Source organism: Arachis ipaensis, chromosome B07 (genome assembly GCF_000816755.2).
Source record: "Arachis ipaensis cultivar K30076 chromosome B07, Araip1.1, whole genome shotgun sequence".
Lineage (NCBI taxonomy): Eukaryota > Viridiplantae > Streptophyta > Magnoliopsida > Fabales > Fabaceae > Arachis > Arachis ipaensis.
In genome coordinates, this window is record NC_029791.2 from 21,924,521 (window position 1) to 21,936,629 (window position 12,109).

The following is a 12,109-nucleotide window of genomic DNA, read 5'->3' on the forward strand; positions in this document are numbered from 1 at the left end:
CGAGCTGCCTCTCCGTGCGCCGTCCTCGTCGTCGTTCATCCGCGTCTTGCCGTCACCGTCTGTGGAGTCGCCAGGCTATCGCCGTTCGCCACTTCCAGTGTCGCCGTCGAAGCTGTTCAGTGGGGGAGGAAGAACTGCTCGAAAAAGGGGAGTAGAAGCCGTTGCGGTGGTCGCCGTCATAGCTGTTGGGTAGCAGTGGTCAGAGCCACCGCTGATGGAGTCCGCCAGAGCTTCTGTTTGAGAAAATGTGAGAAGAGGAAGAAGATGAGGATATTTATGTAATTTACTATTTTATTTTATAATTTTTTTCTAGACCACCAAAAACCTAAATATACTTTCCTCACCTAAGACAAAGCCTTTGTACAATATTACAACAACTGAATTTCAAAACTTTCTAAGAAACATGAATAGAATACTTGGATTTGTTAAGACATTTCTTCTTCAAATATTGCAAAGTATTAGAACTTCACATTGAGATTTTGTAAATCATCTACATTGATTTTGTAGTTGACCAAAACTTACAAATTTGACTTCATAGATGACTCGTTTGCATTACATGCAAGTTCCAAAATAGTACCCTCATAATCATTTGTATAAATATTTTCAAATGTTTATGTGAAAAATTTTATGTTAAATGAAAATTCTCCTAATTTTTCAAACAATATTAGCTCATTCTCTTCTTCATCGTTAAAGAATGATCATATAATATGGTACCTATGAATTAAATTAATATCTTGCATGGTCAAAAATAAATGAGTTCATTTATTAAATTTTTTTTTAAAAAAAAAAGTTACCTACATTACCGTTAAGTGTCCACATGTGTGATTTCGCAAAGAATTAAAAAAGTCTCAAAATAGTTTTTCAAAAATTTTAAAATAGTTCTTTTGAATTATTTATATATAATTATTTTTAAATTAATAAATTTTAATTTTTAATATTTTTGGTATATTTATCTCAAATTTAATTATTTATATACTAATTTTTTATGTATTTTATAATTTATTTTGAAATACCATCATTAGTTAGTTAAGTTATCAAAACTCATGTTAAATTAAGAATGACTATTACCTACAATGATATAATATATTTTATCCGATAGTTATTAAACATATCATAAGGTATAAATAACTTTTTATTTGAGAAAAAATTTAATAAAATTCACTAAATTTTAAATCCTTAAATAACAATATAATATCAAAATTAAATTTCTCAAAAGACTTATGAACCACTCTGAATCTTTACTCCAAAAGTTTTCTACAATATAAAAACATATATAAACCAAATGTAATCTTTGTTAACTTACAGAGTTTAATATTTTATCCGAGATAAATTTTACCAATCTAATTGTTAAATTCCAACATTTCACTGTTTAGTTAAATTTCATAAAATTCAAAATTGAGATTTTAAATCAACAAAACTCATACTTGATGTAAACAAATTCCTCCTCTATATGTAAATAGTATCTTTGGTGCCTTTGGTTAATTGGTTATCATAATTATACAAATATTGTTAAAATTAAAAATATAATTTTTATTTTAGTAATACTTTTTTATTTTTTAATTAAAAAATAACATTAAATCTTAAAAAACTATTACTTTAATGTTAACAATACGTAACCACCATAACATAAGCACCATAGTCCATAGATGCCAAAATTGAGCAATACACACTAAAAGCCATTCATTAACTTTATGAATCAGAAAATTATCATGTTGCCTCACCTCTAATAACCAACTGAAAACTGGAAATAAGGGTTTTCTCATGTTTACACCTCATCGGGCTCTTATTATGCAGAAATGCAAGCACAATTTTAGTGAGCTATCTGATTATACAAATACAAATTTCAGGAACACATCCTTCATTGCAATTATCAGGAACAATTTGAAAGCAATCACGACGTAATTTCGGGTCATCTCATGGTGGACATAATCAGCCAAAATCTCTTCAATACCAGCACTTATGTGCCAAAATACAAAGAGATTCGCTGCGAGCATGGAATAGGCGTTCGGGAATATCAAAAGAAGTGGGACAAGTGCAGTGGCTTTTAGCAGCTGCTCTCTCTTTGTCTTCGGACCTACATTCCTCAATCCACTGTCTCGCTCCTTCCTATACACATGCCGAACAATTGTTAGGGAGAAATGGAAATTAATCAAACCAGACTTGTAAAGTGCCAGTTTCTATTTTCAAGAGGATTTCACAAATGTTTCAATGACCCTTCTATTGTCAAATTTTCAAGACCTAAGACCAGTATGCTGACCCCTTTAGGCTTGAATAGACTGAACCTAATCAAGACAAGCACCAAGATTGAGGTTTTACAAATGCATACCGCAGACAAGCTTATTATTATCAAGAAATAAATGGAAAAGGGGGTTTTGAGAAAAGAAGGGGGGAGGCAAGTTAAAACGAACATCTCATCCAACACACACTATTTACTCTACAATTGGATTTTTATCTCACAAAGATATCCACTCAAATCCAGGCTAAAACCCCCAAATCATTTGGCCATTAGAATAAAAAATAATGTGTTGGAAACATCGATCAACGTGATATTGAAGCCAATATTACACAAATTAAAACTAATGAACACAACTGCTTCAGCAGTGGCCAAGTTGATTAAAACTGAAGGACAAGACTAATGAACACAACTGCTTCAGCAGTGGCCAAGTTGATTAAAACTGAAGGACAAGACTAATGAACACAACTGCTTCAGCAGTGGCCAAGTTGATTAAAACTGAAGGACAAGACACTTGACGACACGGAATACATTGTGTTAATTTTTATTTGGTAACCTCGTATAACCTAACCTCCAGTTAAATGTTTCATGATCCAGAAGAGATTTGACGTCATCGAAGACACCCAAACATTTTATCGTTACCCAATAAATCACAAGCACCAAAGTGTATGAGTGCAATAATTAATTATTGCAGCTTTGTGCCTTTGCAAACATGAGAGGAATTAACCATGTTAGGTGAAGCTTCACAGATTCAGTTGGAGAGTATATACTTAAGGATTGGCATATGGAGAAGTGTTTTATGGTAGCAGTTCAAAAATCAAAACAATGTCACGTCACATGGATGACGATGAAAATCATAAATACTCCCAAAATTAGGACGACAAGGTTTAAAAATCTTGATTGGAAAGAGAGAGATGCAAAAGCAAGTTTCTAGGGTTGAGCAAGATTCTTCTGTTGCCAACATTGAGGTGGGTGGGTTTTGATCTGTGATGATTAAATTGATTTCTTTTAAGAATACACTAAAGATCATCTTCTAGATTAATTAACAGCAAGTTATCCAAACAAAAATGAAGAATGTTCAGGCACTGTGTTCTGATAAAGAAATTAATGGTAACCTATGGGGCAGGGACTCAAACATGGACACCTAACACGACAGAGACACATAATTGACGACACACCAAAATCAAAGAAATAAATCCAACACAGACAAGGTATCCATTCTAAGTCCCTCACCAAAAAATGGAGCATGTTGTATACATCTTTGGTATCTAAGATTTTTTTTTTTCTTTTTTTTAAAATGAAATTGTTATCCTCTATTTCTATGCCCTTTTAATAAAATAAGTCTTTATTTCTATGCCCCTTTAATAAAAAGTTTTTTATTTTGGGCTTTCATGACAAGACGTGGTCTGAAATTGCTCCAAAAGATAAAAAGAAAAATCAATAGGCTGCGTTCATGCTTCATAGATGCTAACTCAACATGTCTTATCCTCTTGCATATTTTCCCCTTCAACTATCCAAGAATGTTATTTTTTTTATTCTATTAAAAATAGCAGTTATGACAATATTTACATATAAACTTTGAAAATTCCAACAAACAAGGTCCCAGAAAAGCCACTAGTCGCAGCAATCAGGCCAAGAAATAAGCATATTAATACAACAGAAGATGGTGATGCTGGAAAAAACTGAAACTAAAATCAATTTTATCATTGAATGCTTTGAATTTACACCAACTAACCTCTGGATGCTATCGCCCGTAGTAGTAGCAGTGGCATAACCAGCTGCACCGTGAGGCTGAACCTGGGAGACATTGTCACAGGGTTTAACAAGACTGAAGCATTTACAATCTAAGATGCAGCATTAACATATATGGTAGTAGTTTTTAAGGAAAGTTACTACTTAGCACACTATTGCCAGGCCATTACATCTAGTGATAGAAAAAGAAAGGAGAAACTTTGTTGTTGTCTATGATAGAGCAAAACGGACTCTGCATGGAGCAAACAGCTTTACAGATATATCTCTCAAACATTGTTGATAACTTGAGATAATAGGCATAACACAAAATAAAAACTTTTCGTTTTCTATCCACTTCCTTCATCATCTTGCTCAGAAGAGGGGGAAAAAGTTATTGATAATTTATGAAAATGTTCCACTACCCAAGCAGTCCCACTATCCAAGCATATTATAAGGTACACACTGGAATGTAGAAACAAAGTTGGCTCTAAAAGCCAAGCTATTTCTCTGAGTGAAGAAATTCTCAGAAGATTATCCCCAAACAAAATGTCCAAAAGACCCTCCCCTTAACTTAAGATATCAAAAATTACATGAAAGCCTCTAGCAATAATAGTTCCTTCAACTAACAAAAATCACACTTTCAATATCCTTACTAATTCTATTTTCCTTATTTTATCAAGTTGAACAGATATGTACAAATGTGTGCACAACACAACACTCTAATTCAAACATTAGCAAAAGAATGAAATCCTTCATTAAGATGAATCAATCCATTGATTAGTTGAAGTAGTTCCAATCAAGATAAAACAGCTGAAGGAACCATAACATGCAACAGTAATCATATCAAATAAAAAATCTGCTAAGAGCAAAAAATATGAAATCTCAGAATGAAACCTTGAAAGTTGCTATTCCGGTTCCGTAACAGGGGCGATAAAGTTTCAGAACCTAGTGAAATTTACACAAATCAAATGACACATTAGACAAAAATCTTTAACTAAAACCTACAACCCAACCAACTTCTCTATCAATCAAATAGTAATAACTAATAAGTAGTACCTCATTAGCGCGTACTAAAAGCACACACACCACACGTCCACATCAACCACCATAGCAACGCAAATTGAAGTCATCAGTGACAATAAATATCTCAAAAACTAAATCAGAAACAACAAATAACAACAAAGAAATAAAAATCGCAACCATGGCCTCCAGCGAGATTCGCATCTCTAACCTGCACCATAAGCAGGGAAAAAACATAAATAATGAGAACAAGAAAACAACGGAAACTAAAATATTCTAACAGTATTTGCTAACTATCAGCGTTGCCACAAGAAATCGTGCATGAAAATGACAGTGATACAAGAGAATCGAGGAAACGGTTATGCTTACTTCAGATCCGGAGACACCAGTTCGGAGGCTTTGGGTAGCAGACCTGGGAGCGCGGAGTAAGCTGAGGAGAGCCAAGGGATGGCAGGAGGAGCCGCCATCTGCGGCGGAGATCGGTGACGAAGGTGGCGGAGAGGTGGTGGAAGAGGAGGTGATTGAAGCGACGAGGTTGGGAGAGATTCTGAAGAGAGGCTTGGATGTAGAGAGCCTCTTGCTCAGGGTCAGAGCCTGCATTCTTTTTTCTTTTGTGATTTTGTGCTTTTCTGGTTTGATTGCTGGTGCTGGAGGGTGTAATTGAAATGTTATTTAACACAAAGTTTAACAAAAACCAGAACGTTACCCTCCAAAACAAAACAAAATTAAACAAAAAAAGCAAAAACATACCGAGAGCGAGAAGAATAGGTGGCAGCGGCGTCACGAGAAGAGGAGGCCACAAAACAACATCATCAAAATAAAACAAAATTTAAATAAAACAAAATAAAATAAAATAAAAAAATACAACAAAAAAATATAAAATAAAATTTAAATAAAACAAAGTTTATATCCATAATTTAATATTAAAAGTTTACAAACAACTTTAAACATGAAAGTTCATAACTAAAAACAACCAAAATGCACATAATGACCATAATGTTCTACTATAACAAACTTTAATTTGTCCCATCTGACTCACCATCACTCTGGTATTGTGCCTCCATGATCATATCAAATTCCTTCTCACCGGACGTTGAATCCACACACTCATTATCTACTTATCTAAGTACTCTATCGGCATTCTGTTCTTGGTCTTTATCTTTAATGATGCTATAGGAGACATTATCATTTAGAAAACTTCTAAAGAAAGCCATCATGTGATGTATAAATAACTTAAATTTTCTTAACTTCAATTCCGTCGCAGTGAAAGTGATTAATCATAGTAAATAAATTAGTATAGCAATTAGGTATAGCAAAATGCATACAAATTTAGTAGAATCCAATTATTAACAAAATTATGATCAGACATAAGTCAATAACCTCAGCAAACAAATTTAGCATAATCTAATTATTAACAAAATCAGAAAATCTAGCTAATCAGCAAATCAATTACTAACAAATAACAAGTATTATTAAAATCATTACTAAACCCTAAATCAGTAAGCAGATGACGAGGAGATAGCTGAGAAGTGCGAACAGAGTATTATCAACATCCAAGTATTATCAAAACCCAAGTCACAGTGCTTACCGGCGGCGAGGAAGAAGGCGAGCGACGAACGAGAGAAGAGGCGACACCGGCGAACACAGAGAAAAAGAACTCGGCGATGACAACGACGCGGTGCTGCGGGACTGTGGGGGCTGCAGTTATCAAAACCGTCGTTGCGGTGGCTGCGGGCTGAGGTGGCTGCGCGATTGAGGGATGCGGTGGCTCCTCTCAATTTCAATATTTTTGTTCAGTTTCAGAGAGGAGAGGAGAGGAGTGTGTGTGACTGTGACTGTGACTCGGTTACGGGTGATAAAACAGGGATGCTACACATCCATGTAACCATGTAACCAAGTTGGCCCAACACCAAAAAAACCCAATACCATTAAATGAAACGTGAAATACACGCGCCCAACACACACGAAATCGCTCTTGCCCAACGCTTCTTCTCCCCCACGCTTTTTCTTCTTCTCCCGCGCTTCTTCTTTTCACGCTCGTTTACGCACAGAGCGTCTTCTTCTTCTTTGCCTTCTTCTTCGCGTTCCTCCTTCTCCTCCTTCTCCTCCTTTTTCGCGTTCCTTCTTCTTCACGTGTTTTCTCCTTATCGTCATTCTTTTGTTATTGTTGCTGCTGTATTTTTTTGTCTTTTCCTCATTCTCTCTCTGGTGAAGAAGCAGTAGAAGGTGAGGAAGAAGAGTTTTGAATAGTGCAGAATGAACCGAACACGGTACTCATGGTGAACCAAACACAATACAATTGTATAGTACTGAGTGAACGAAACATAATCCATTATATAAAATCAAATTCAAACAGCTTTCTGCAGAATTAACTGAACACAGTACTCATGGTGAAACAATTGTATAGTAATCCAAATAACTCTGCCTACAATTTACATATTATCAATTCAATTCAATACACCTCCGTCCACTTAATTCAATTCAAATTAACAATTGCATTCCATTCAATGTGATTCAAAATTGAATAATCCAAACTTTGTCAGTTTGATTCGTTTCAGAAGAGTAATCCAAATTGCTCTCTTGTTTACCAAAAATTATGAATCCCTAAACCATAAACCCTAAACACTAAAACCAGAACCCTGAACACTAAACCCTAAACCCATAAACCCTAAATCCCTAAAACCCTAAAACATAAACCCTACACCCTAAAACATAAACCCTAAACCCTGAACCCGAACCCTGAACCCTAAACTCTTAATCTTGAACGCTAAACCCTAAACCCTAAACCCTAATCCTGAACCCAAACCCTGAACACTGAACTCTGAACCCTGAATGCTAAACCCTAAACCCTAAACCCTAAACCCTGAACCCTACCATAAACCCTAAACCCCTAAAACCCTGAACCATGAACCCTAAACCCTAAACCATAGACCCATAAACCCTCAACCATGAACACGGTGAACCGAAATTAATACACGGGACGAACCGAAAGTTTGAAACACACTGAACCCCTGTACACTGAACCCTGAACCCATAAGCCCTAAACCCTAAAACCCTAAACCCTGAAACCCTATCGTCATTCTTTTGTTGTTATTGTTGCTATATTTTTTTGTCTTTTCCTCCTTCTCTCTCTGGTGAAGAAGCAGTAGAAGGTGAGAAAAAAGAGTTTTGAATAGTGTAGAATGAACCGAACACAGTACTCATGGTGAATCGAACACAGTACTCATGGTGAACCGAACATAATACTCATGATGAACCAAACACAATACAATTGTATAGTACTGAGTGAACGAAACATAATCTATTATATAAAATCAAATTCAAACAGCTTTCTGCAGAATGAACCGAACAGAGTACTCATGGTGAAACAATTGTATAGTACTGAGTGAACAAAACATAATCCATTATATAAAATCAAATTCAAATAACTCTGCCTACAATTTACATATTATCAATTCAATTCAGTACACCTCCGTTCATTTAATTCAATTTAAATTAGCAATTGCATTCCATTTAATTCGGTTCAAAATTGAATAATCCAAACTTTGTCAGTTTGATTCATTTCAGAAGAGTAATCCAAATCGCTCTCCTGATTTGAAGTTGAGTCATTTATTGTTTCGATTCAGAAGTGCAGATCGAAGAAGAAAATGAAGAACAATAGGAAGAAGATAAATGTAACCAGATCAAAATAAGAAAACGAGAATATGAACGCGACCAGAGGAGAACGACGAAGGCAATGCAGATCAATAAGGAAGAATGCTTTACATACCAGCAGAAGGTTTACGTTGAGCATAATTTTAGGTTGCAGCACGTTATATGTAGCACGTGTATGACAAACGAGTGAGGGGTAGGGGACACGCGTATGGAGGAAATTATTTGGTTAACAACCATGTAAAAAATACATGGATACAGAACTTTTCCGGTGATAAAAGGGATTTAGGTTTTCCTCTTTTTTTTTCTTAAAGACAAAAACCGCACTATTTTAGAGGGTTTATTTTTGAATCGAAAATCCTTTAAAAAACCAGTCAAACCGATTTATTAGTTAATTATTGGTTTGATCGGTTCTGTAATCAATTTTTTGCCAGACAATTTATAGGTCTAACTGGATTGATTTGGCGATCGATTTTTTATTAATTCGATTAAATCGGCCGATCTAATTTTTAAAACTTTGTTTAATATAAAATTTAATTTTTTTAGTTGGATTGCCGGTGTTAAAGGATGTAAATAAAATATTATTTAACACAGAGTTTAACAAAAACCAAAAACATCTCCAAAACAAAACCAAATTAAACAAAAACAAGCAAAAACATATCGAGAAGAGGAGGCGACAGCAGCGTCACGAGAAAAGGAGGCGACGAACGAATTCACTGATTAAATAACAAAATTCAATCAAAAAAAATTAATTTTTAATAAATGATTAATTTTTTTAATAACAAAAAATTTAAAACAAAATAAAAAATTTAATATATGATTAATTTTAATATTTAATTAAAAAATTAATTTTTTTATCAATGATTAATTTTTAATAATTGATTAATTTTTTTGATAAATGAATTTACTAATAATAGAAAAATTTAATAAAAATCAAAATGCTACCCTCCCGAATAAAACAAAATTAAACAAAAACAAGCAAAAACATACAGAGAAGAGGAGGCGATGAACGGCATCACCGAGAAGAGGAGGCAGTAGTGGCGTCACCGAGAAGAGGAGGCGGCAGAGGACATCATTGAGAAGAGGAGGCGCCAGACGACGTCGGCGTGTGACGGTGAGAGACTCAAAGTGAGTGAGAGTGATTGAGTGAGTGAGGTATGCAGCTATGAGATACGAATACGGTGAGCATGAGTGAGAGTGAAGAGTGAAGAGAGGGGTTTCGTTAGGTTAGGGTTTCTTTAGGTTACAGAAATGGCCAAATGGAGGTGCGGCGCTGTGCTAAGGGAAATGGAGTATTGGGGGTGTCCGACGCTCACGCGCTGTGCTAGCCTGCTAGGGGTTTATTATTATTAGCGGCTCAACAGGCACTACAGTGCCTATTTAGCCGCTTTTCTATTGTTTTTTAAGAAATTAATTTTTTTGTTAATATGTTATTCACTCTTTAAATTTGTCAGATAAGTATTTTTTTATCATTTCAAATTTAACGTAGTCTGATTTATATGATATTTTGTTGAAATTATAATTACTATAAAAAAACCTTTAAAATGTTAAATTATAAAAGCACACAATAAAGATATGTATATGTTATCGGAAAAAGATATAATTCAAAAAATAACGACAAAAATGTTATCCTAATTTAAAAAGAGTATATATAAACTAAAATGCATGTTAGTTATTTACAAAAGATTAATTTTGCTTAATAGACGGTATTATTTATTATATAACAAAAGTTTATGGCATTACCTTTTATTCTTTTGATCTAATATTTCTCTTTTTATCATCTTCCATAATTAAGTTTTGTCTGCTTTAGCTGTACCTCCCCAACCAATAGAATAAATTTTGAGTGGATGAACCTGATTCAATTTTACATTTGATTAATAATATTAAAATAAAAATATGTATCATCAATGCAATTGTCACTATTATTAATATAGTAATCCTTACTTTATTGTCGATTGGTCTCATTGATAAAATTGATTGCTTATCCTTCCATATACTCCATAACGATTGGAATCCTTCTTTCTATAGTTTATTGCATATATGTATCACAATATATTTCAATAGTGCTTTATATATTACTTTAGAATTAAGTAATGATACATCCTAAATAAGACATACCTCTACCTTTTATTAGTTTTAAAAATTTAATTTTTATAATTTTATTTTTAAAATTATGAAATTGATATCAACATTTAAAGAAATAAAATATTGAATTTTTTTTCAAAGTAAATATAAACATTGCATACCATAATTTCTTAAAAAATCAATATTGATATATTTCAATGATGTATCATATAATTTTTATAATTTATGTGAATCTTAGTTGGTGCATACCTGTTGGATAAATTAGATGTTTGAGTTCCTTTCTCTTATCTTTTTACATATCTTGATGAGCTCTTTTGACATTAATTTATCTGTTAAAAATGTTAGTCATTAGTTGTTAAAATTAGTGAACAAAACTATCTATTTCAATATTGATATTGTAATGATAAAATTATATAATACACGGATTATACTTGTAAAAAGACTCACGTATTTGCTAAGTACATAAATTATCTGAGGTGTAGGTAACAAAATTTCTTTCAATACCACATTCTTTGTGAATTGTTCACTTTTTCCATCTATTATTCCTTCTTTGACTAAGATTTTTCTGGTTGACTGAGAAACAGTTCGAGATAGAGTAACGTATAAATGATGCTAGATGTTTCATGATTATTGTCATGGGCTAATATAGTAGCATTTTTTAATAGTTGGTACTCAAATTAGTTATTTGATAAATATCTTTAATTCAAAAATTTGAAAGTTGTTTATCCATTGATTTGTAACATTTAATATAGTATTTAGACTTTTCTTTAAAATTACGATACATTTTACCGTTACCAAATTTTATCGTTGGTTAATTTTTTAATTGAACAAAAATTTTATAACAAAAAGGATTAATCTTTATTTATGCAGTGTATTTTTAAATACATTAAATAAAATATGAATATCTTTGTGCTCTTTTTTAACCGTTGTGTTTGCATTTAAGTGAGATATATCCTGGTTTTATTTTAAATTTTAAAAAATATATATCATTACCAAAACTCTAAAATATGAGAACATAAATAAAAATTAAAAAATTAAATTAAAGTATATTAAAAATTATTATGTTACATTGATTTATTACTTTAATATATAAATATTATTTTGATTATAAAATAATTATAATAAACTTTAATCTAAGAGTATTATTTAATATCTTATCAAGTTTTGTGTGTTATGCTGTATCAACGAATTGAATTGGAAGTGGTTGAGAGATTTTTATAATTATCTTATATAGAATAGTATTTATATACGAAGAGATTTCATTTATTTTTTAATATAAGAATGCAAATGCATATTCTTTAATTTCTAATTCTTTAACTCATACTCTACATTAGTTTAAAATATGAATACATTTTTTCGTAATAAATGTATAATAAATAAAAGAATGAC

At 32.7% G+C, this 12,109-nt stretch overlaps 2 protein-coding genes across 2 annotated transcripts in view; both read right to left on the bottom strand.

Moving 5' to 3' along the window:
* The window catches only part of LOC107606899 (pentatricopeptide repeat-containing protein At5g39710-like), a 2,056-nt gene extending 1,876 nt beyond the window's left edge, over nt 1-180 (bottom strand). The window contains exon 1 of the mRNA XM_016308902.1: nt 83-180. Coding sequence (XP_016164388.1) covers nt 83-180 — 98 coding nt within the window. The remainder of the gene's footprint in view (nt 1-82) is intronic.
* LOC107608962 (succinate dehydrogenase subunit 4, mitochondrial) lies at nt 1,628-6,743 on the bottom strand. Its single transcript, XM_016310755.2, has 7 exons — nt 6,573-6,743; nt 5,354-5,631; nt 5,165-5,195; nt 5,021-5,034; nt 4,859-4,909; nt 3,969-4,030; nt 1,628-2,106 (listed from the first exon to the last, which is right to left on the bottom strand). The coding sequence occupies exons 2-7, from the start codon at nt 5,582-5,584 to the stop codon at nt 1,827-1,829; spliced, it is 669 nt and encodes a 222-aa protein (XP_016166241.1). The 5' UTR covers nt 5,585-5,631; nt 6,573-6,743; the 3' UTR covers nt 1,628-1,826.